A 25,054-nucleotide genomic window follows, 5' to 3' on the forward strand; every position below is an offset into this window, starting at 1 on the left:
GCAGACTTCAGCTCCACTGGTCCTCCAGCTCAAAATCCACCAAGGGGTCCTCGCTCTCTACCGCACTGGGTAGGGGTGAAGAACCCACCAAGGACGCATCAGAGGACTTCGAACAGCCTGTACACAGAAGGACGAGGGCGCTGCAGCTGCAGCTACAACCTGCCGCCACCCCAGTGGGGCGACCTGGGCTTGAAGTCTGGCACGCCATTTACTGTCTGAGTCATCTTGGACAATTAACCCTCGTTAAACACTCATTTCCACACAGAGCTATTGTGAGGACAGGAGCTTACATAAGCACTGGGCGCAGTTTCTGTGATTACTCCAGTGCATTCACAAGCAAGCACTCAGCCTCTATTTTTCACACAAATGAGAAACTACACAAGCTGTTCTGCCACTGGCTTTTATCATTTGTCAACATGTCTTATACATCTTTCCAATGTCTATATACAGATCTATCGCTTTCTTTTTGTAAATTAACTGCCCACCCCTCCCCAATATGCCTTTTGTCTAAGTCAGGGGTGGGCAACCTTTTTGTGAGTGCGTGCCAAAACCAGCAAAATCTCTGACTCAAAATTCTTCTGCGTGCCAACCCTAATATTTTGAGAACATGTTACGCCTACTTGATATCTCTTAAGGCGTACGTATGTGAAGAACCTTGAAGAAATAATAAAATTCATTCGAGAGACAAAAACACAGTATAGGATGATGAAAAATACATTTATTTTTTAATGTATACATGTACACTAACAGTCCGACAGAAAACTTTATGACTCCGTTTGATATTAGCAGGGGGACTTTTGCTGCTGCATCACTGATGACAGAGATTTTACATCAGGTTTATATTTCGTGACCTTCAGAGATATGCGTGAGCTACTACTTTCATCCGTCAGGCTACTCCTATAACGAGACTTAACAAAATTCATCACTGAGAACAAAGATCCACAAGCGTATGTGGATGAAACCAAAACACTGGTCGGATCTAGGAAGGCAGGAAGAGTTAAGGCAGAGGCATAGAAATTGCTCTTCCCCTCTCTCGTCAATCCATGTCTATGGTCTTTAAGAGAACTTGTTATGTAAAATTATTTATTTATCTAAGATGCACCTACACTGAATTTATCTGAAAAATAAAAAAGTCGATATTAAGAAAAAAATTGTAAATGGAAGATTATAAGAGAGGGTTTCGCGTGCTAGCAAAAGTTACTGGGTGCCATGTTTGGCATGCGTGCCAGGGGTTACCCACCCCTGGTCTAGGTAGTTCTCATTAATCTTTCAAGTTCCAAGTTAATTTCACTTTCTCAGAGAATCATTCTTGAACTCCCAGCCAATGAGAGCCCATTTTATATTCCCACTTACTACTTCTTGACATTCATATGTGAGAGCTGTCTGCGTGGTTTGTAAGCTCCTCTGGGAGGAATTGTGTCTGCTCACTTGTTACTAAATTCCCCAGGCCTGAGCACCAGGTCTGACACACAGGAGGTGCTAGAAAACATCAGTAATTAAACCGATGAATGTTGCTTCTTCTTTACCAACCAGCTCTCTCGTGTTGAGCAGGGTTAAATACAGAGCAGGTGTGGTTAACCGTGTGCGAGCAAACTGGTAAGAAGACAAATCAATCATTTACTAGTCTCAGATGCTTTTGGCTAGAGTGTAAACAGGTTAACTTTTTTGTTTAAATCCTCACCCCAGGATATTTTTCCCATTAGTTCTTAGAAAGAGTAGAAGGGAGGAGACAGAGAGAGGGAGAGGGAGGAAGGGAGGGAGGAAAGGAGGAGAGAGAGAGAGAGAGAGAGAGAGAGAGAGAGAGAGAGAAGCATCAATGTGAGAGAGCCAACATTGATTGCTTGCCTCTTGCACACACCCAGACCAGGGCAGTGATCAAAACTGCTACAAGCAGTTTTTTGGGTTTTTTTAAAAGTAGCACTTACTGGGCTTTTTCCTACCATTTAAAAAAGTAGGACATATTTCATGGAGAAAAGTTAGAAAATACATAAAACACACAATTTGATTAATTCCCTGAGGCCCATCCAGGGATACCTATAACCACCACCACTCCACCACTTTCTGGCCCGATGACAGATACCCAGTGGTATTTAACACTCAGTGATTCCAAGAGAGGCACCAAACACTGGTTCCACAATGAATCTCCCCTCCACACAGGCCCTGGTACCACGGTACCCACACTGAGTAGGTATCATGGCTGAGGTTTCTAAGCAAAGACAGTGAAAGTAATAACAATCATCAGTAGTAATAGTTAACACTCTCTACTGAGTGCCAAGTTATAACACTATGAACAGCCCTACTGTATACAAGTGCCACAACAGATGAGGAAACCGAGGTCTGGATAAGGGTAATGACTTGACCAAGGTCTCACAGATAGAAAATAATAGAGCCAGCATTCAACCCAAGTATCTCCTGACAATTCTAAGTACTGACCTGGACCTGAATGAGTTAAAGAAATTAATGAATCTAACCACCATGCTGTACACCTGAAACAAATATAAAATAATACTGAATGTTAACTAAAAAATAAATCAAATCAAATCAAAATGGAATAGATGTCAAACTGTTAACAGTGGCTATCACTGGAGGGTGAAATTATGGAGAACTTTTAACTTTTTATAATCAGAAAAATTTTTAAATATTTCTTTTTAAGCATCACGCATGCTATTTTCTGCAATTTGCGTTCTACTTCACAATGTTAAAAAGCAAAAGAATGAAGACAGAGTTTTCTAAAGAACATGAATATTAACCTCTATTATACAAAAGTAACTGGCAAAAAATTTAAAGATTTACAACATAAAGTATGAGCAAGGGTTTGGGGGAGAGTGGCCTTGAATTGGAGAACACTAGTCAAGTCTTCTCAGTGAGAACTGGCAAGAGCTACTGAAACTGTTTATCATCATTGATTTGAGAGAGAGAGAGAGACATTGATTTGTTGTCCCACTTATTTATGCATTTGGCTGCTTCTTGACCCAGCCAATGAATGCATAAATAAGAAAGGCAATTCTTCTTGCCCTTAACCCAAGATCAAACCTGCAACCTTGGCTTATTGGGACAATGCTCTCACCAACTGAGCTACCCAACCAGGGCCTAGCAATTAACACTCAGTAACAACGGCTCTTATCGAGGCAGCAGTGGTAGCAGCTGCTCTTCCAGTGCGACGCTGCCCAAGGACGACAAGAAGAAAGATGCTGGAACATCGGCCAAGAAAGACAAAGACTCAGTGAACAATCTGGGGCAAGGCCAAAAAGAAGACGTGACCCAAAGACAAAGTTCGGGACAACCTCAATAACCTAGTTTTGTCTGACAAAGCAACGTATGACAAACTCTGAAAGGAAGTTCCCAACTATAAGCTCAAGCTGTTCCCAACTATAACCCTCAGCTGTTGTCTCTCAGACACTGAATGAAGATCCTGGGCTCCTTGGCCAGGGTAACCCTTCAGAAGCTCCTTAAATCAGGGGTGGGGAACATCCGGTGAAATCATGTGGTCTGGCCCTGCCAAGGCATTAGGGGTGAGTTAATTAAATGTTTGACCAAATATAGCGGCCTAATTTTTAAGCTGATAATTTTGTATAGTCTGCGAATGATGTTATAAATATCCAAATGGCCCTTGGCAGAAAAAAGGTTCCCCACCCTTGTCTTAAGTAAAGGACTTATTAAACTAGTTTCAAAGCACAGAGTTCAAGTAATTTATACCAGAAACACCAAATGTGCAGATGCCCCAGCTGTTGGTGAAGATGCAGGAACAACAGGTCTCACCAACTGTACATTTTGAAAAATAAAACTTTATTAAACCAAAAAACCCCACAAAAACCTTAGTAACAACATAATGACCTAGAAATTCCACTTCTCCATACCTATACACAAGGCAGCTGCAAGAATGCTCAATGAGCATACGAGCACAACCAATGGATACAGACAGTAGGGGGATGAGGGCATGTGCTGGGGGGTGGGAGCGGGCGGGGAAAGGTCAATGGGGGAAAAAGGAGACTTACATAATATTTCCACAAAAACCTTAGTAACAACATAATGACCTAGAAATTCCACTTCTCCATACCTATACACAAGGCAGCTGCAAGAATGCTCAATGAGCATACGAGCACAACCAATGGATACAGACAGTAGGGGGATGAGGGCATGTGCTGGGGGGTGGGAGCGGGCGGGGAAAGGTCAATGGGGGAAAAAGGAGACTTACATAATATTTTTATATTTTTAGTTAATCAATAAAGAATTTAAATTAAGAAAAAAAAGAGGGGGGGGGGGAGAATGCTCAAAGCACCATTAAGTGAAATAGTTAAAAAATTAGAAACAGCCGAAACCGGTTTGGCTCAGTGGATGGAGCGTCGGCTTTTGGGGCGGGGGGGGATAAAATATATTAAAAAAAAAAAAATTAGAAACAACATAAATGTCCGTTTATTTTTTTTAAGGTTATGTTTTAGCCCTGGCCGGGTAGCTAAGTTGGTTAGAGCATCATCCTGTAATGCCAAGGTTTCAGGTTTGATCACCAGTTAGGACACATACAGGAATCAACCAATGAATGCATAAGTAAGTGGAACAACAAATCAATGTTTCTCTCTCCCTCCCTCTCTCTCTCTCTCTCTCTCTCTCTCTCTCTCACTCTTTCTCTCAAATCAATCAAATGAAACAAAAAGTTATACTTCATCCATTCTGTGGAATACTGTACAACACTTTAGGAAAAATCCCCAAGACTCATTGTTAAGTTATAGATAAAATGTACAACATAGTGCTTTAACACTCTGTACTTCTGTATGTACATTTATGTATGTAGATTTATACCTCAGAGGACACACCCCCAACTGACGTGCTTCTACTCGTAGGGAAGGAGGAAATTCAATCAAGGCCTGATAGAAAAGGAGGATTTTAGCTTTGTCAGTTGTGTTTCAAATATTTATAATGTTCTCATTGCTACTTGTATGATTATAAATGTACTATTTATTGTACATGTTTTTAATTTGAATTGTAAAACTTAAGAAACATTGGAAGGAAATTTACCAAAATGTTAATTTTTTATACCTCTGTATTTTCCAAGTTTCTTACAAGTACCTTTATAAACAAGAAAAAAAATAATGAAAAAGGTGAAAGAATTACAAAAAAAATAAAAATTAAAAAGTAACTCACAGACAACAGTATGGTGATTACCAGAGGAAAAGGGGGTGGGGGGAGATAGAAGAGGGGTATGGGGATAATAGTGATGGAAGGAGACTTGACATGATGATGTATTATAGAATTATATACCTGAAACCTATATAACTTTATTAACCAATGTCACCCCAATACATTCAAAAAGTAAAAAATATATATTAACTACAATAAATAAAAATTTTAAAAAAAGAAAAAAGATAAGAAATTAATTTTACCTTAAAAGTAGGTATCACTGAGTCTTATAATATGCTGATCACTTGGCTGGGTATGAGTAGTCCAAATCAGTATTATTATTATTATTGTAATTATTGTTTAAAGTATTACACATGTCTCCTTTTTTCCCCATCAGCCCCTCCCCGGCCACTCCCACCCCCCAGCAAATCAGTATTATTTTAAAAAGAATGATGATTTGGGCATATTTTTAAAAAATAATAACTTACTTGGGTTTTGTTTTTATTTCCTAAATCAAAAAGTAAAACATACTCAGTGCTCAGTTCAACCTGGCCCAAGGGCCCAGAGACATTCCTAAGTTCACCCATAAGGCCATCCAACCCAGATGTCACAACAATTAGGACATGGAAAATTTTTTCCCATACTTGGAGCCCAAGTCTCTGGCCTTGTGAAATTCTCCTGGATAAACACCAGGCTCTTATCTAAAAGACAGACTTTCACTTAGTGTTCACCCTTCACTTTCTTAGAATAGAGGGGAGGAGGGCAGCCTCAAGGCAGAAAACCTCTCTTTGGCAAACTCCATAACCCGATTCGACAAGATTAGGCTAAGAAGCTCATTTTCTTCCAGAAAGTCTATTCCAGGCCTAATACTTTACAACAAATGCTTCTTATATTGAACGGAAACGTGCCTCCATTCTCTCAGAGGACAGACTCTAGTGCTGGAGGCCTAAGCTCAAATCCCAGCTCTGCCCAACAAGCTCTGTAGCCTTGTGTGGTTTTATTTAACCCTCGAAACATTGCTTTTCTCATCTGTAAGTGGAGTTAACACCTTCACAGGCTGCAGTGAGGATTAAAAAAGAATGCCTATGCCCTAGCCCAGTGGCCGGCAAACTGCGGCTCGCGAGCCACATGCGGCTCTTTGTCCCCTTGAGTGTGGCCACGAAGTTTCAATCACACTGTTCGTGTGCGCCCGCACGTGGTATCTTGTGGAAGAGCCACACACAAGGGGCCGCAGTTTGCCGACCACTGCCCTAGCCGGTTTGGTTCAACGGATAGAGCGTCAGCCTGCGGACGGAAGGGTCCCAGATTCTATTCTGGCCAAGGGCACATGCCCGGATTTCGGGCTTGATCCCCGGTAGGGGGCGTGCAGGAGGCAGCTGGTCAATGATTCTCTCTCATCATTGATGTTTTTTTCTCTCTCTCTCCCTTCCTCTCTGAAATCAATAAAAATAATTTTTTTTTTTAAAAAGAGTACCTATGTGAAAGTACCCAGCCCAGTGCCAGACACCCTTCCCAGCCCTGTCCTTTGGAACCAGATCAAATTAATTTAGCAACTCTTCCACACTTTAGCCCTTCAAACTGTTGAAAACCATAATTGTGTCTTCTCCAATCTAAGCATCCCTATAGGGCTTCCTCTGCCATAAACCAACTCCCTAATTTTACACTTGGGTGGGAGTCTCCCATCAGGGTGACCAGTAGCCAGATGCTCTCCGATCTGTTTTGGGTAAATGTCAGCTGCCACCTGCTCGGTGCCAGTGACACTGTAAAGAGCTCAGCCTCGCTAACTGCCCTGAAGATGCAGAGGAAGTGGCCTGCCCAAGGCCACACAGCTGGGAATGCTGAGCCCATGCCCTTCTCACACGCTCCCGACAGTGTCTCTCAGCCTGTTTAGTGGGCTCTCAGTGTCTCTGGTGGAGTGACTCCCAGGTCTTGTAGGGTCCCCTTCCTTGCTGGATGGTTACAAATCTCCAGGGCCCCCAAGGATTAACAAAGGCTCTGCTGATCCTGCATTTACTGACACAGGACAAACTCTGAAGGAAGGAACATACTCAATGTTGACCCCCCTGGGGAGCTAGACCAGAAATGAAATGAAAATAAATGAAAGGCCCTAACCGGTTTGGCTCAGTGGATAGAGCATCAGCCTGCAGACTCATGGGTCCCAGGTTCGATTCCAGTCAAGGGCATGTACCTTGGTTGCGGGCACATCCCCAGTGGGGAGTGTGCAGGAGGCAGCTGATCGATGTTTCTAACTCTCTATTCCTCTCCCTTTCTCTCTGTAAAAAACCAATAAAATATATATTTTTTTAAAAAGAAAATAGCCGAAACCGGTTTGGCTCAGTGGATAGAGCGTCAGCCTGCGGATCCCTTTCTCTCTGTAAAAAACCAATAAAATATATATTTTTTTAAAAAGAAAATAAATGAAAGAAAAAAGAAGAAGAAGAAACAAAGTGAAACTGTGCCAGGCAAGATCACAAGGTTACCCTCCCAACAACTGTGCCCGTGGGATTATTACCGGTCATTGTGTTCCTAGCTTGGATGAGAAAATGGTGACTCAGACAGATGAGAAAGTAAATTCCACTAAAATGTAAGTTGCACAAAGGCAGAAAACTTGTCTATTCTGGTCACCTCTGTATACTCAAGAGTCTAGGACAATGTCTGACACACAGCAGTTGTTCAAGAAATACTTGGTGACAGAACGGATGAAGGCAGAGCAATGATTTAATGCTTTCAAACTCAAGTAGTGAGTGCCTGTGGCAGAGGCTGTGCTAAGCCTTCAGTGCCTTTCAGAGACACAGCATATGGGAAAGTGGCCCACCCGGGCATGTCACATGCACACCCACTCAGAACTCTGGCCTCCCCATTTGGCCAAGGTCAGACATGCTGCTCTCTCATCTCAAGGGACGGTGTCTTCCCTTGGGACCACTTGTATCCGGAGAACAGTCCAAACCAAAGGAACTAACAACTTCTCAGGCAGGAGGCCAGCCTGGCTGGGCCAGTCTGACCTTCTGTCCATCCTGTGAAGCACGGCCTATGCCAGCACTGCCTTAGGGAACGTGTCAGCGGGCACTAGCACTCCGAGCAAGTGAGCTGTCCCAACAAGCGGGGCTCCTGAAGGAGGCCCGGTCTCTGGAGGCAGCTGCCTCTGTAAGAGAGACAAGTCTCCAGCCACATTCGGACCTGGCCAGGTCCATGGCAGAAACACTGCAACCCCAGTGCCAAGTTACAGAAAGGGCATCCACTCTAGAGCGGGATGCATCTGGCTTAGAATCTCAGCTCCGCCAGCTGAGCCTCAGTTTCCTCTTCTGTAAAATGGGAATAAGAGAGCAGAGATCTTGTGAAGAGTAGAAAGAATGTATTGCTTGGAAATGCAGAGAAAACAGTCTGGAATAATGCACACAAAATTCCCGTCAGTGGTTGCCTCTGGGGGCTGGAATGGGAAGGCTGCTGTTTCCCACTATGCCTTGTACTCTCTTCCCAACCACCAAACAAACACCAGAAGGTCATAAACACCAGGACGCGCATCTCAGAATGGAAATGGGACTGAAAACGTCTCATTTATCCACTCTTCCTATCCTTGAATGCCTAGCACGGAGTCATCCAACCTAAACAGGCCTAGCCCAGTGGTGGGATCGCACTACCTTATCGGGCAGGATGATGACCTCGAGGTCTTGGGTAGCTAAGACCCTGATTCCTCTGACCATGACCCTTCAGGCACACAGCTTGCAGCAACCTGCTGCCTAGCTCTTCCTAGCAGGGAAGCCTCAGGTGGGCACTGCCTAGGTGAACAACACAGGAATGCATGTCAGTCAACACCTTCCTAAGAAAAAGCATATTCCCACACCTCCGCTGTTTCAAACAATTTTCTCCCACCCTTGGTAGGTGATACCTGGCACCTCTCCTAAGAATCCAAAGTGAAACAATTCCCTCCTGCAGGGAGGCAATGAGCTAGCTCGGTTGCTATGCAACTGGCAGGCACAAAAGTGATGCAGTCCTTTTTTCAGAGACTTGGAAAGGTGACAGGGAGTAGTGTCTCTCCGAGTCACAGCCTCTAATGGGCTCCAAGGCAGCAGGGGGTTCCTTTAAGGAATCAGTTGACAGAATAACTCATCTGTCTAGTTCTCCTTTGCTGTTGGCGTCAGCAGCAAACTCCAGGCACACAGTGAAACGCATGCAAATTCCCAGCCCTACTCAGGCCCCCAGGCAGCAGCTCTGCACCAACGCACTATTTCGAGCTCAGGAGGCAGCCTGTGCGGCTGACCCACAGCTTAGCCTCTCCCTCTCAAGCTCTGCAGGTATTTTGAGCAGAAGGCATTCACGGTCCCAAACAGACATACATTCAGACAGGGCATGGAGCCAACCGAACCGTGTCCCCTCTATTTAGCCTACTCTACAGACGTCTAGTTTCACTCTCTACCCCCAGGGGAGGACTCTGGGGAAACAGTTTGGCTGAGTGGTAGAAAGCCTGCATTCTGCAGCCAAACAGATCTGCATTCACAATCTGGCTGTTTGTACTAGCTGTGACCTCAGACAACTATTTAACCTCTCTGGGCCTCAGTCTCTACATCTTGAAAGCAATACCTACTGCTCAGGGTGGTTGTGAGGGACAAACAGGCAGTATTTGTAAAACAAGATCTAGTTCAGTGACTGGCCTGACTACATGTGCCAGGGCAACTGCCAAGGTCCAGGGTGGTCCAGGGTGGAGCAAGCCCCTCCTGCATGCAGTCCCTCCCCTTACCTCAGCCCAGTGTATTATTATAGCAATTGAGTGATCTCTTCCTCACCAGCATGTATATAAGCTCTTTCACAGGCAAAGCCCTTGTCTTCAACCAGCTCTGTAGCTCTCTCCGTGAACAAAAACAACAGTAACACCACGAATATCCAGCAGAAGGTGAAGGAGCCCAACACTGAATTGGGGGCAGGGGTTAAAGGAATTCTTGAGACCCTTAGGTACCTCCTCCCAGCACTGGCCACAGAATTAAAGTTCCCAATCAGAAACCATCTCCATTTCTGTAGTCGAAAACAGAAATACTCCTACTGCCCCTAAAATCCCCAAGGAATTTAACATTTAATTATGAAAATAGTGTAAATGCAATTCAAGAGCTCATTTTCTCAATGTTGTCCTTCAACTTAGAGAACAAAAAAATAGGAAGCCAGTGGATTCATTTCTACCTCTTCTCCCAACTCTCTTATGAGCAGTACCCAAAAGGTTTTCCTGAATAATCAGTACATTCCCAGTATCCATGGAGATTACTGAAGGAACACGCAACTTTCCTAGAGCCAGTCTTTTTTAAACATATGAGCTGAAGGTAAGTGCTGGGGCCATGGAGTCTGTAGGCCATCTGCAGGGCTAGGGACAGAGACTAACATTCACCAAGTGCCTATACCCTGCGCCAGATTTGCCTCAAATACTTTACACATGCAGTCCCATTTAGTACTCACAACTATCATCCGAGGCAGAAGATACTGTGCCCATTTTACAAATTATGAAACTGAGGCTCTAGAATATTAACTATTTTGCCCAGAGCCACACAGCAAAGATGGAATTCCAGTCTTGGCTCCAAAGCTGGTGCCCTTTCCCTTGGCCCAAGCTTCGCAGAATGAAACCAAGAAAACCATTCTTCATACCTTTCAAGTCCCCCCAAAATAAAGAAGAGTTTCTACAGGTTCATTCTGGAACAATCTGAGGAAAAGTCTGTCCCTTTGTCAATGTTAGAAGTGGCCCAATTCTAAAATAACACCAGAAACTACTCACAAATTTCTATATTGCATTAGAGTTTAAAGAACTTTTCAAGTATTATTAGGCCTTCAGGACCCTCTCTTAATGGGAAGGTAGCTATTAATTGCCCCATTTTGCAGATGTGTAACCTGTGACCTCAGACAACTACTTAACCTTTCTGGTTAAACAGAAGGCTGAGACCTTGCTTAAAGCCTCACAGTGAGTCTGTGGTAGAGAAGTAACCCTCAGGTTCCTGACATTCTGTGCACTGTGTTTTAAAGACTACAAGCAGCCTCCTTGCAGCCCCTAACCTCCTTCATGCTGACAGGCCCAGAGACATCACTGCTTCCAAACCAGATGGGTCAAACAAAGCTGAGCCAATGAAGACTGACTGCTCAAGCATTAACACTCATTTTTTAAAAAATTTTTTTATTGGTTTCAGAGAGGAAGGGAGAGGGAGAGAGAGATAGAAACATCAATGATGAGAGAGAATCATTGATCGGCTGCCTTCTGCGTGCCTCACACTGGGGATTGAGCCCCCAACCCCAGCATGTGCCCTAACAGGGAAGTGAACTGTGTGTGACCTCCTGGTTCATAGGTTGACACCCCACCACCGAGCCATGCCAGCCGGGCGCATTAACACTCATTTAAAAATATTTTTTTTATTGATTTTTTTTTTTTTAGAGAAAGAGGGAAAGGGAGAAAGAGAAACATCAATGTGAGAGTGGAACATCAATCAGCTGCCTCCTGCACCCGGGGATCGAGCCAGAAACCCAGGCACGGGCCCTAAACGGGAATCAAAGCGGTGACCTTTCTAGGCACAGGACGATGCCCAACCAACTGAGCCACACTGGCCAGGGCAACACTCATTTTAAATACTTCCCAGATGGCCTCTTAGAGACACCAGGCACCAGAATAAGGCCTGAGACAGAACAAGGCTCACCTCGCACATGATGCTCATACTCAAGTGAGGGACCCTAGGGCAAGACACTTGGCCCTACCCAGAGTCCTTACCTGTAAAATACAGGTAACTTGCTGAGAGCTGATTAAAAAGATCAAGAATTTATAAGTGAGCTTCGGCCCACACCTAAGTTTTACAAGTGCTGTGCAAACACATGACTACTGAATTCAAGTTCATCCATCCCTCAATTGTTCAAGCCCCAAACCTAGGAGTCATCCTTAATTATTCCCTATCCCTCACATTCCGCATTCAACCCATGTGCCTCCAAAATATCTCCACTACCAGCACCAGAGTCCTAGACACCTTCACCACTCCCTGGTTAATCCATCAGCCATACTAGTCTCCCTGCCTCCTCTTTTCTCTCTGTGGTCCGTCACCCAAGCAGCAGACTAAGTGATTTTTCTCAACCATAAATCATTTCCTGTTGCTCCACAACAGGAACCTATGACACACGTGTCAGAGGTGACACGCAAACTCATTTTTTTGGTTGATTTTTTTTTGTTAAATGGCATTTAAATATATAAAATAAATATCAAAAATATAAATCTTTGTTTTACTATGGTTGCAAGTATCCAAAAATTTCTATATGTGACACGGCACCAGAGTTAAGTTAGGGTTTTTCAAAATGCTGACACGCCGAGCTCAAAAGGTCCGCCATCACTGGCTTAAAAGCTTCATTTCACTTGGAGTAAAACTCAAAATCCTTAGGAGAGCCATGACTCTGGCTGCTACCTCTTGCCTGGACTTTCCTTTCCTCTCAACATAGCAACCACTGGCCTTATTTCTTATCCTCAACACATTAAGCTCATACCTATCTCAGGCACTTTATACATGCTGCTCCTTCTAACTGAAGTCTTCCCTTCCAAAACGCTGAGAGACCTGTCTTCTTATCATTGAAGTATCAGCTCAAATGTCACCTCTTCTGAGAGGCCTTCCCCAACTACCCCGGTTAAAGCCATGCCACATCCCACCCCTACTCTACCACACTATCCTATTTTATCTTCCTTTTAGCCCTTAGTAGACGCATTCTATTTGTCTACTTGTTCCTCTTCTGTCTCTCCGGAACTACAGTACAAGTTCCACTATGCTTGTTCACTATTGCACTCCCAATGTTTAGAACAGCACTAAGCGTATAGTAAACTTTCAATAAATGTTTTGGGAACAGCTGGTCCAAAAGGCAATGGTGTGCTCCCCTGGCCTTCAAGACAGTGATTTTATCCCCTCTCTCAAATTGACATTGGAAGTTTGTTTATTCATCCAGTCAATCACTCATTGACTCAATTCAAATCAACAGTTGACTACAGGACATCTGAGAAGACACTACAGTGAACATGAAACCTACATGGCACTTTATAGAGGCACTTCTAACTTCTGCCAAACGTCAGGTCTCTTCGTGGTTAACTGCCATCTCAGATTTACAGACAAAGGTTACACGGCATCCCAAAAGCCACATGAGAACTCAGCACCCCAGAACCTCAAGGCAAAACCAAACACCTAAGAAATGTATTTGCAAATTCCTGACTCCTTTTATTTATCACCCACAGCCCTTTACAGAAAAGTAAAATTTTAAAAAACAGAAAGTAAATGTGGATTTTCAAAAATTTCACCTCCATTTTCTTCACTCTGCTTCTAATTTTACTACCTGGTAGCAGGTACTGTCAAATGATAGAACACTTTCAATTTAAAGAACACCGTTCTCAGCTTATGGAGCATTAATGGTACCCTGGGAAACAGGCTGAATCTTGATGCCAAAGGAAAGCAGAATAGTGCAGTGGCTGGGGCCTTAGGCTTTGGAACAGAAAGGTGCTAACTCAAATGACATCTTCTAGTGATAAGGCCCTAGACAAGTTTATTTTATTTTACTTAATAACACTTACTACATGCAGGCAAGGTTCTAAATACTTTGCAACTATAATATGATTACTAGACCAGTCTGAAGTATTCTTATTATCTGTATCTCACAGGTGAAGAAACAGGCATAGAGAGGAGCAGTAAGGTGTCCAACATTACAGCTAGTGAGTATTAGAGCCAGCATTCGAATAAGGTAGTGTGATGCAAGAATCCATGCTCTTAACCATTACATTATGCTTCTGCTCTAATCCTGTTTCTTTATCTATAAGACAGGGCGAATAGGTTTGCCTTATCTCGCAGGGTCATGTGAGATTACTGGTACACAGTAAGGTAAATGTTAGCTAGTGGTACTATAATTGCCATCACTCTATTATCTACCTTCACCTTTGGTCCAGTCAAGGGCAGAAGAAAAATATTTTGGCTGAGAAAGATCTCCAAGGTTCTCTGAAGTAGAATACATTATAATATAGTGGAAACTCCATGAGGACAGGAATTGTCTGCTTTGCTTATCATTGTATCTGAAGCAAGCCATGGTGCTCAGTAAATATGTGGTGAATGAGGTAGGAAAATATTTAATGCATAGACAGAGTTCTGCAGACATGACAACCAAGGTAGTTCCATCACATCTCCAATGGAGCTAAACACGAAAGAGATAAATTTACAAGGTATCAGAGGGCAGTGTTAGCTGGCCATTTGGCCATTACTTAACACAGCCTGGCTATTAGGAGGTAGTGTGGTATAATGTTGTTCATTCATCTTCATGAACAGACCTGAATTTTAATCCTGACTCTGTCCCTGGAAGTCACCCAGGCTCTTAAGGTCTTGGATTTTGTCTATCTGTAAAAGAGGAAGTTGGACTACATGATGATCATAAACTGTCTCATGACTGTATAACAATCATCATAACAATCTGAATGGAAGCCAAATGACAGATGAAGAAACTAGGATACAGAAGTAACTTGTTCAAGGTCACAGGATCAGGGCAGAATATAAACTATAGCCCAGATCTCTTTCTACATTGATCTAACATCATGCTTTCCAAAACTCCTTTTCAGTTAAAAAATACTATGACATTAGTCCTTTCTTCCATGCTCCCTAAGTCTGTAATCATTTTTCTTAAATAATCTTTCCTGACTTCACTACATCATGGGACAGCAGGATCAGGAAGAAACAACTACAGTATTTCTACAGTGTTAACCTGGAGAATCAAAAGATCTGAAGTGGTAATTAGGGAAAATCCCTTGTCTTTGCCCAGAATTGAGAGGTCAGAAGTATTTTTAAGATGAATGATTTAACTTTAAACATATGGTTTAAATTTAAGCAAAATAATAAAAAAATAACTTCTAGTAACATAATGCTTGCTGAGTACAGCATATAACAATTTCTTTTTAAATCCAAGTTGTGCTACTTGATTCAAAGTAGATTCGCAAAGTTAAAAGACTTTCTGAGAATGTTTACAAACAATTGCCTTATTTTTATTAACAAAATACATGCTAGACATTGAACCACCGCGTACACACCTTCCTAAGGCTGTCACGTTAGAAGTGAAAAGCCCATCTGGCAGTTACAGTAGGTTTTCTAGATGCTTCATAACAGGAGAGTCAAGGTCAAACTGCTGAGTCTCTTTACCCTTTCATCTAGTAGCTGGAAAGCCACTAATTGTGAGCTCAAAATACTCCATTCTGGTACTCTCAAAAACATAAATGTCAGCTCAAAAATCGCACGGTGGCTCGGAAAGTCCGGTGAGGACAGGCTGACATGAACAAGGAGGACAGAGGGGCTATAGGACAAGATGCTCAGGCCACTCCGGTGACAGCAGCAACTTTCACCTACTTTCTAGCAATTTCCTTCCTTATCAAATGAGAATAATCATTTCACCAGGTGATTATATGGCTTAAAACATGATCAGCAATTAAAACAATCTTGCGCTGTTGTGCAAACGTGAGAGATTACTGTTCTTACTATTTACTACATCCGGGGCCTGAAGACCCCCCTTTCATTCCTGGCCATGAATTCCACAGAATCCGCAACAGATGGGCCAGGTCACTCGTTTCTTCTCCAGCCTCCAGACCCGGCGGCTATGAATGCACCTCGCCGGCAGTCTCCGCTGCCGAGAGGTGAGAAGTGAGGCCTCCAAGCTCCGGGCCTAGCGGGCTCAGCAATGCCCATGCCCCCCAGTCACCTTGTCCTCACCTTGAGGGACCGAGAGAAACCCTACGGGGAAGGGGAGTGCCGTCCTCAAAAAGAATGCCTCCATTCTTCACCCGGCCGCCACGGCCGCCACCCACACTTCCCGCAGGGCGGGGGCAGGGCCGGGAGAGCTGACAGCGGGGACGCTTTGACCTCAGGCACTGGAGGACCGGGCACGGGCGCTGGGCCCACGGCCGCGACAGGTACACAAAACGTCACCGCCGGTCGGGCCGGCCCGGCCTCGCCCACAGCCGCAGGCGGACTGGAAGGCACCCGCCCCCGTGAACCCAGAGGGCCCCGAGCTCGCTCACCTGCAGCCGGGTCACCAGGAGGCTGTAAGGCGCCATTTTGTGCACTGACAAAGATGAGGTCGCGTGAAAGTGACGTGCCACACGACCAATTTAAAGCCTTCGGGCAAGGGGCGTGGCCTGAGGCAAGAGGCGTCACGTAGAAGGCGGGGCTTCCACTGAGGCTCCAGAGCCCGCGAGCGCAGTGGGCGGAGCTCCCGTGTTAGCAACCAACATGGAAGAGGGGAGAAATCTGCATAACATTTGTAGGAGTAGCTACACGACAAAGACGTCTTGTCGAAGTGCAAATTTCCTTTTTTTATTGATTTCAGAGAGGAAAGGAGAGGGAGAAAGAGATAGAAACATCAATGATGAGAGGGAATCATTGATCGGCTGCCTCCGGCATGCCCCACACTGGGGATCGAGCCTGCAACCTGGGCATGTGCCCTTGACTGGAATTGAACCCCGGACCCTTCAGTCCGCAGGCCGACACTCTAACGACTGAGCCAAACCAGCCAGGGCAAAGTGCAAATTTCTTATTTGTACTTCAGGTTGTCTCTTTCATCCAAATAGGGCAAAGACAATTTTCTGTGACTCACTGGCCTGCCGGGACTTCGCCCGCCCGCTACAACGGAAACTAGTGTTTGGAATGTAGGGGTTAGATCGCGCGAGAATGAGCGAGGCTTGGTGCGAAACTTGCGAACGCGACAGAAGCCTCGAGGACCAATCACGGAGACGAGGAGGCAGGAACAACGGGGGTTAAAGGTCGGGCGGAAGTTCCCGGAGTTTCCGGTGGCCGGCTGGAGCGCGAACTATGGCTAAACATCACCCGGACTTGATTTTTTGTCGCAAGCAGGCTGGTGTTGGTGAGACAGCTTCCATGGCCGCGGCTCTCCGGGTGGGGGTAGCATTAGGAGTTGGGGAGTCAGGGCTCCATCTCTTCCCAAGGTCTTGCCTCGGAGGCGCCACGTTTCCCGCCTCTCTGCGGGTAGCGTAGGAGCGCGCAGGTTTTTGGCCTCCGATGAAAAGGGGGCGGGGACGCGCGTGCTGGGAGCCGGGGGCGGGTGGCCAGGGTGGGGTCCGGAGAAACTCCCGGTCCGGGACCTGGGAGGGGCTTCAGGAAGGTGCGGCTTTGGAAAATTTGTGAGGATTAAGGTGGATGAAATCGCCCTTTGCAGTCCCTGCTTCTGTTCCCGCCCCAGACTCGAGGATGTTTTTCTCCTCTTCGCCAGAATCGTAATTCTAATTGTACTCTTTACCGTCTTTGTTCTTGCAGCCATTGGAAGACTCTGTGAAAAATGTAAGTGGAATCCGCCCTCCCAGACACCCCACCCCTCGCACCCAGTTTCTGTGGAGCCAGCAAGAGGGCTGTAGGTAGATGTGCCTGGAAGCATGTGAACACTGAACGGCGGGCTGCAACCAAGGCCTCCTCCACCTCCCTCCCCCAGCTTCCACGTTTTAGACACTATTATGCTTAGGTTTTGAGAAAATCTGTGGCTTTGGATAGGAAGTAGCTTGACCCCATCTCCAACACACAGTTTTTGCCAGTCATTTATATGGACTTATCATCACCTACCAGATGCTGTTCTAAGCTCTTTACTTGTTACTCGATTAGCTTTTTCCCATGTGTTGTGGGGATTGAGGTGAACACTAAGGAAGCCAGGTTTTGTAATGCCAAAGTAGAAGGCCCTAAAGTCACTGTCTGAGGAGACTAGTGTTTTTCCCCATAACAGGAGGAGGGCAAGGAATTGCAAGTGGACATAACTCTGTTCTCTTTTTCTCACAGGTGATGGCAAGTGTGTGATCTGTGACTCCTATGTGCGTCCCTGCACCCTGGTGCGCATATGTGATGAGTGTAACTACGGCTCCTATCAGGGGCGCTGTGTGATCTGTGGAGGCCCGGGCGTCTCTGATGCCTATTATTGCAAGGAGTGCACCATCCAGGAGAAGGATGTGAGTGTATTCTAAGCTTTGCATCTGATCTTTTATTTAAAAACACTTTGCCACTTGGCCATTGTGGCTCAGTTGGTTGATCTTCATCCCATGCACCAGGAGGTCGCTGGTTTGATTTCTGGTCAGGGCACATGCCCAGGTTACTGCTCAATTCCCAGTAGGGGGCGTGAAGGAGGCAGTCTATGGATATTTTTTTTCTCTCCCTCTCCCTTCCTCTCTCTGAAATCAATGAAGACATTAAAAAAACAAAACAAAAAAAAAACAACTTTGCCAACCGTGGCAAACTCCTATAGTCTGTAGAGATTACTATGTTCAGCTAGTCACCTAGGTTATAATTTCTTCAAATTCTGTGAGCCAAACTGGGTGTAGTCCGATAAAAGGCAGTTATTTTCTGTCGAGGGTAAAAATGCAAGAGAAGCAAATCTTTGTCAACACTGGCAATTTGGAGAACCCGCACTCTATTCCTTTGATGTCTCTGATTATTTTCATTCAGAAACAACACCCTGCATTTTGTAAGTCCTAGCAGAGTGCATGGTGTATAACAGCCACTCAGTAATTCTCTTTACTATCATTAAGGACTGCTTGGGTGGAGGTAGTGACATTTGAATTGGGGACAATTCAGGTTGATTTCAGCTTTAAGAGGTTAAAGAATTTCTTGGTTTGATAATGTGGAATTGATTGTGATTCTGTCTCCTGACATTTTTGGCCCTTGACATTATGTGGTGGCAGTGGCTAGCTGTTCAACTCCTTGGACCAAATGCAAGATAGAGGGCTTATAGTTCTATACTAAGGGTGAGTTTTACTGTTTTTCTTTTTTTGTTAATCCTCACCTAAGGATATTTTTTCCATTGATTTTTAGAGAGAGTGGAAGGGAGCGGGAGAAAGAGAAACATTGATGTGAGAAAGACACATTGGGCATTGGGGATCAAACCTGCAACCCAGCTTGCCTTTGAGCGGGAATCAAACCCAATAACACCCCCCCACACCACCCCCCATGTGTGGCCCAATGCTCTAACCATTGGGCAACCGGCCAGGGTTAGTTTTACCAATTTTATTTAGCAGACTTCTTGGGAGGGAAATCCCAGGAATCTGCTTATTTTCTTCTTATGACAGAATAAGAGGAAGTGTGATTCAATAGGCTAATAGAAGGTTATCTGGTTACCTAATCTAGGATAAAGCAAGAAATGTATAATTCTTAATATTCCCACGAGCAAAGAGTAGTTTATAGATGTTTTCTCCCTTATTCTTCACAATAACTTTGTTAAATAGGAATTATTATTATCCCCATTTTACGGTCCCTCAACAAACTAATAAGTGGCAAACCCAGACTATCTGACTAAACATTGTGGGGTCCCCATTACCCCAGGTTGTCCTTTTGTAAGTCTTTTTAGTAGGAAGTGCCTGTGTTGAGGAGAAACAACCTTGCCACCTCAGCAGTCTATGTATGTGGATCCTGTCTACCCCCAGTAAGTGTGACATGTCAGGCCAGATAAGACTGTTTATTACTTAAATCTTCTGTTATTTAGGGAGATGAGAAGGGTCGTTGATAAAGGATGACAAATGTAATTCCATAAGTACCTTTGGCTGTCACATCATATCCTGCTGCTCTGATCTGCCACCTAGGTTCCACTCCTTTAGAGAAAGGACCTTGGTTTGTACATTTGTGTCTCATCTTCCCCACTTCTTGGTACAGTGCCTGACATGTAGTGTAAGGGTGGGACACATTTTTGGTGCTATCCCTATGAGTTATCCATAGGCGTTCCCCCTACAGCTTGGTACATAGTAGGTGTTGGGTAATTATTTATAGTCTACAAGTAGTGCAACCATGGTACGACAACAGCAGTGAGGAGGAACGTACAAAAAATCTTAAACTAGCTAAAGATTCCATTATTTTCTTGAACTTTTTCATGGTTGTTGCTAGAGTTGTTCTCCGGCATAAACTTGCAGCCAGAGAGTGCTGAATAGGTGTTAATTGCTCTGACTCATCTGCATGTGGTGTGTGACCTGATACCTCTGAATCCTCATGCCTCATTCTGTCCCTGAGCATTATTCTAGACGTCCCTTCCCCTGCTTCACATTGTACAGGAATGTTCTGAGGATATTTGAGACGACACCCAGCTTACATTGTTTCCAAGGAACCCAAAGCAGTCCAGTGACATGACCCAGCCTCTCAGGCTGACAGATCACCATATAGATTAAGGGCCCAAGACTTTCCTATGTGGAAATTTTCCCACAACCCAAGGAGGAAAGTTAAAATTTAACCCTCATTATAGTTCTCTTTATGCAACTTTCATCATTTCTAAGGGAATTAGACCAATAAACTAAGCTGGGTGTTCTATCTAGTTTTTCAAAGCTTCGAGAATGCTCAGGCGTCAGGGATAGTGCCTGTGGGTGTTGCTGCCCGAGGACTAATTTGTTGTTTCTTCTAATGCAGTATCATCTTGATTCCCTGTAACCCTTGATTCCTTTACTCCTTTTATTTACCCTTTTCCTCAGCTGTCCCAACCAGAAAACAAAATAGCTAATATTTATGGTGTTCTTGCTATGTGCCAGGTACTATGCAGAACATTTTTTTTGAAACACTTTTTTAAATTTTATCTTTATTATTGAAAGTATTATAGATGCCCCCTTTGTTGTTGGTTTTTGAGGTTTTTTTATGCTGAACATTTTTTAAACAAAAATTCTGTGTGATATAAATGAGGAAATTAAGGGTTAGACGTATTAGGCAACTTGGCTCAAGGTCTATCTAACTCAGTATTTCTCAACTTTTTTTTTTCCATTGTTGTCCCCTCCCCCCAGGAGAAAAGTTAAAATTTAAATTAAATGTTCCCCTTAACAAGAGGAATTAAGTACTAAGGAATAAGATTTTTGTTGCATAAGGAGGAGCTTTAGGTCATAAACCACTGTAATGGCAAGGATGTTTTTGTCCCCTTTGAGGATGCATGGTCTAACTCAAAGCACTTAACTCCACCATCGCACTATATTGTTGTTAGGGTGGTTAAGGATGTGCCTCACTCGTGCTATTTCTACCATTTTCTTCTCCCCATTTCAGCGAACATCAGAGCAGTTAAAAGTTGCCTTTTCCTTCCTTTCAGTTCTGTACGTATTTCCCTTTGGTATGTTCTATTTTGGTACATGATTAGTCTTAGTTTTAAAGTTTTTCTTGAAAGTCCTGACTGGGTTTTCATCAACTGGTACAGGGTAATTTTTGTAGCTTGCTTTCCTGCCATAAAAATAGATTTGACACACCGCCCTCCTCAGGAAAAAAACCCAAAGACACTGGATTCTCCTTAGTGATTGCTACAGAAGCGCAGCTTCTCCCTTCCTCTCTCTCTAACATCAGTAAAAACATTTTTTAAAATATATTTTTAGTGATTTCAGAGAGGAAGGGAGAGGGGAGAGAGAGAAACATCAGTGATGAGAGAGAATCACTGATTGGCTGCCTCCTGCATGCCCCCCACCGGGGATCGAGCCCGCAACCCGGGCATGTGCTCCCAACTGGAATCAAACCCGGGACCCTTCAGTCCGCAGGCTGATGCTCTATCTACTGAGCCAAACCAGCCAGGGCTCAATAAAAACTTTTTTTTTAAAAAGTCCTAGCTCAACTCACAAATATTCTCTTGTAGCATCCTCCAAGTTTTCTGTACAGTCCTTCCATCTTCCTTTCCATGCTCTCCATTCACAGGCATTCCAACATAAGCCAACCAGTTCCATCCAGTTCCCACATCCTCACCTCTCACATTGGTAGAATTTGGGAACGACCATGAGACCCATGAAATATATGTAGAAAATAAAAAACAGGAATTTAGGCAAGAAAACAGGAAACCTGTGAGTCAATAAGAAAAATGTCATAAACCCCAAGATCTAATAATCCAAGGCATTGGTTTCCAAACTTTTAAAAAATATGTAGTCCTATCTTCACAAAAATATCTTACATAGAAGCTGTGTGTGTGTGTGTGTGTGTGTGTGTGTGTGTGTGTGTTTTGAACCATTATGAAATTGCTGATATTTGTTTTTGGCAACTTCTTATAACTTACTAAGAGTTGACTATCTGCCAGGCATTGTTCTAAGTATATTTACTGATTCTTGATTCTAGGAGGTAGGTTTTACCATTGCAATAATTTTATATGTACTAAACAGAGTTTTATATGTGACTAAACAGGGAGGTCAATAACTTACCAAAATTCAGGTAGCCTTGCTCCAGAACCTACCGCCTTAACCTAGGCTACAAGTGAGAATGGAACTGCACACATTGGTGTGGCACCTCTCAGGACTCTAGGGCTAGATAAGTACAAGGTTGTAAACGTTAACCAGTCTACCTATTTTACAACTGAGGAATATGAGTCCAAAAGAAGGGCTTGCCGCCGAAACCGGTTTGGCTCAGTGGATAGGGCGTCGGCCTGCGGACTGAAGGGTCCCAGGTTCGATTCCGGTCAAGGGCATGTGCCTGGGTTGCGGGCACATCCCCGGTGGGGGATGTGCAGGAGGCAGCTGATCGATGTTTCTCTCTCATCGATGTTTCTGACTCTCTGTCCCTCTCCCTTCCTCTCTGTGAGAAATCAATAAAATATATTGAAAAAAAAAAAAAAGAAGAAGGGCTTGCCCACAGTCACACAAGTCAGTATGGCACAATAAGCCTAAACAGGTTATCGTCATTCCACAAAATTTCATAGCATCTCTAAAGGTCTTAGAGCACTGTTGTGTTTTAATGTCAGGCTACTTTAAGCCAGGAAAAGGCAGCTGTCCCCTCATTTGTACGAGAACTTACAATACAGAGTACATAGCTTACTAGAGCTCACCTGGCAAGCCATTGATGGGGCTGGGCCCACAGCCTGGCTCCCTCAGCACACCAAACTCCACAGATGGTAGTTCTCAATGTAATGCATGGTATATATTTCCTAGAAAATAATGAAATGTTAGTGTTGACTTTGTGTGTTTTCAGATATTTTTGTAGTATTGATATTAGTCCCTGGAAAAAGAAATCAGCTGAATTAGAAATGAGATGTCTAAGGACTTCATTGATTCATTCTGTAGCCCAATGTCACAGGAAGCAACAACCTTTGGCATGGATAAAATGAAATCATCAGATCTGTGAAAGTTTTTTCCAGTAGCAACTCCCCCAGTTTTCCTGCCATCATTCCAAATCAACTAATGGAGTCGTCACTTCTGCAGAACACAGCTTTCCAGGGGCTTCACTGAAACCACTCGGGCTCACAAAATGGCCAGCGGGCATGTCATTACACATCAGAGTAGGGACTGTCAGCAGCCACCTCTGGCACAGGAGTACTCTTCCCCCAAGACCATGTGTCAAATTAAGTGGATTAATGAGGACACATTAAACATTAAAAGGACACATTCTGTGGTATTTAAAATGAAGGTATTATTTCCTAATAGTCTTTAGGTTTTTTCCTTGGTGGTATTCTCTCCTTTTTTTTTAGTATGTTTTTGTTTATTTTTAGAGAGAGAGGGAGAGGGATAGATAGATAGAAACATCAATGATGAGAGAGAATCATTGATTGATTGGCTGCCTCCTGCACGCCCCCTATTGGGGCCCAAGCCTGCAACCTGGGCATGTGTCCTGACTGGGAATTGAACCAGTGACCTCTTGGGTTCATGGGTCGATGCTCAATCACTGAACCACACCAGCTGGGCATATTCACTCTTTTTTGGGGGGATAGTGGAAGAGAACCAGAGAGCTTGATCTGAAGATGATTATTCCTTATCTTACCTTTCACTAGAAGAAAACCCTTTGGACATTTTAAGAGTTTTAGATCCCACCTCACTATATCATAGTTATTAGCAACTGAAGTGGGCTAAGAACCCAACACTGTAAGTGCAGACCACCGCACTGAGGGTAGACAGGCCCTGGCACATTCTAGGTGCTTAGTAAGTTCTTGACAACTGATTGAATAGGATAACTAAAATAGCAAAATGAACGGCTGAACCACTAATCCAAAAGTTATTTTTGTGTTAAATCCCTCTCAATATAGGCTCAAGGACTTTTAATAACTTCTCTATTCTTCTGTTTTCCAGAGAGATGGTTGCCCAAAGATTGTCAATTTGGGGAGCTCTAAGACAGATCTCTTCTATGAACGAAAAAAATATGGCTTCAAGAAGAGGTGACTGGTGGGTGACCTCTTTCTCCCCTCATCAAGCTGCTGCAGCTGCCAGAAAAGACGCCTACTACTGCCAACAGAAAGGGAGCGGAGTGCAGAACATCGCCCGAATTGCCTGTTAGTACATTGGCACCTCTCCACCCTTTCCTCTCCTCTCACCCAGATAAGGTGGTAGGAATGGAAAAGGATTCTTCACAGAGTGCTCTGGCAGACTAAATCAGAGAAAAAATGATAGATTAGTTCATGGTTTTTCTTGAATTCAAGAAGCAAGACTCTTTTTTCCACATTGTCAAGTTCTTTCTACACCAAGAGCTTCTAAAACAGAAATTATATCATTTCAGTGATCTTTTGACTATAAAACTACCTGTGATCTTACAGCAGCTCTGATGGTAGTTGTCTTTGATGAAACAGCAGTGTGGTAAGGAGCTCTTGGAACAATAAATGTGGGTGTTTAATCTTGTAACACTTACCAGGTGGTGCTGGTTCATGTTCTAAGAAATTGGAAACCCTTTCTGTTGCTATTGTATTAATAAAGTAGGTGTTTATTTTCTGGTAGTTGATCACCATCTAATTTAAGTTTAACTCCAGGAATTTATTTTAGTCACCCAGGAATTTGTGATTCAGAATAGAAGTATTGGGATTCATTGAGCACCTCAGGATCTTATTACTACTTGAAGAAATTCAAAACTATTCATGCCTTTCATTATAGGTGAACCAAAGTCATTTTTAGAAACTATTTTTCCTGTCCAACTTTAATTTTGAACTGAATAGATAGCTTCCAATGATGGGGAAGGGAATGTGACAAAATGTGTTCAAATTGATGAGTTAGGAGAACTGAACTTAGTTGATTTGTTTCATAAAGTGC

General features: G+C 43.7%; 2 protein-coding genes across 4 annotated transcripts in view; one reads left to right on the top strand and one right to left on the bottom strand.

Moving 5' to 3' along the window:
- Window positions 1–16,243, bottom strand: part of ACO2 (aconitase 2, mitochondrial) — a 41,410-nt gene extending 25,167 nt beyond the window's left edge. The window contains exon 1 of one of the 2 annotated variants that reach the window (XM_005871362.1): window positions 16,145–16,243. In XM_005871362.1, coding sequence (XP_005871424.1) covers window positions 16,145–16,180 — 36 coding nt within the window. In that variant the 5' untranslated portion in view covers window positions 16,181–16,243. Of the gene's footprint in view, window positions 1–15,836; window positions 15,932–16,144 lie in introns of those variants that run through there. The other variant, XM_014543834.1, reaches the window with a different exon arrangement.
- A 390-nt stretch (window positions 16,244–16,633) lies between these two features.
- PHF5A (PHD finger protein 5A) lies at window positions 16,634–24,744 on the top strand. 2 transcript variants are annotated; one of them, XM_014543835.1, is made up of 5 exons: window positions 16,634–16,986; window positions 17,397–17,420; window positions 17,907–18,073; window positions 18,803–18,865; window positions 24,107–24,184. In XM_014543835.1, exons 1-4 carry the CDS (start codon window positions 16,935–16,937, stop codon window positions 18,839–18,841), a joined length of 282 nt encoding a protein of 93 aa, XP_014399321.1. In that variant the 5' UTR covers window positions 16,634–16,934; the 3' UTR covers window positions 18,842–18,865; window positions 24,107–24,184. The 2 variants fall into 2 exon arrangements, with proteins under 2 accessions (XP_014399321.1, XP_005871427.1); XM_005871365.2 differs by lacking the exon at window positions 18,803–18,865 and having other exon boundaries at window positions 16,655–16,986; window positions 24,107–24,744.
- Window positions 24,745–25,054: the final 310 nt, after the last annotated feature.

This window comes from Myotis brandtii, unplaced genomic scaffold (genome assembly GCF_000412655.1).
Source record: "Myotis brandtii unplaced genomic scaffold, ASM41265v1 scaffold339, whole genome shotgun sequence".
Taxonomy (NCBI): Eukaryota; Metazoa; Chordata; class Mammalia; order Chiroptera; family Vespertilionidae; genus Myotis; species Myotis brandtii.

Coding starts and splice junctions, on each gene's coding strand:
- PHF5A (XM_005871365.2), top strand. CDS start 16,935: ATGGCTAAACATCACCCGGACTTGATTTTTTGTCGCAAGCAGGCTGGT. Junction 16,987..17,396: donor TCGCAAGCAGGCTGGTGTTG/GTGAGACAGCTT, acceptor TTGTTCTTGCAG/CCATTGGAAGACTCTGTGAA. Junction 18,074..24,106: donor GCACCATCCAGGAGAAGGAT/GTGAGTGTATTC, acceptor TCTGTTTTCCAG/AGAGATGGTTGCCCAAAGAT.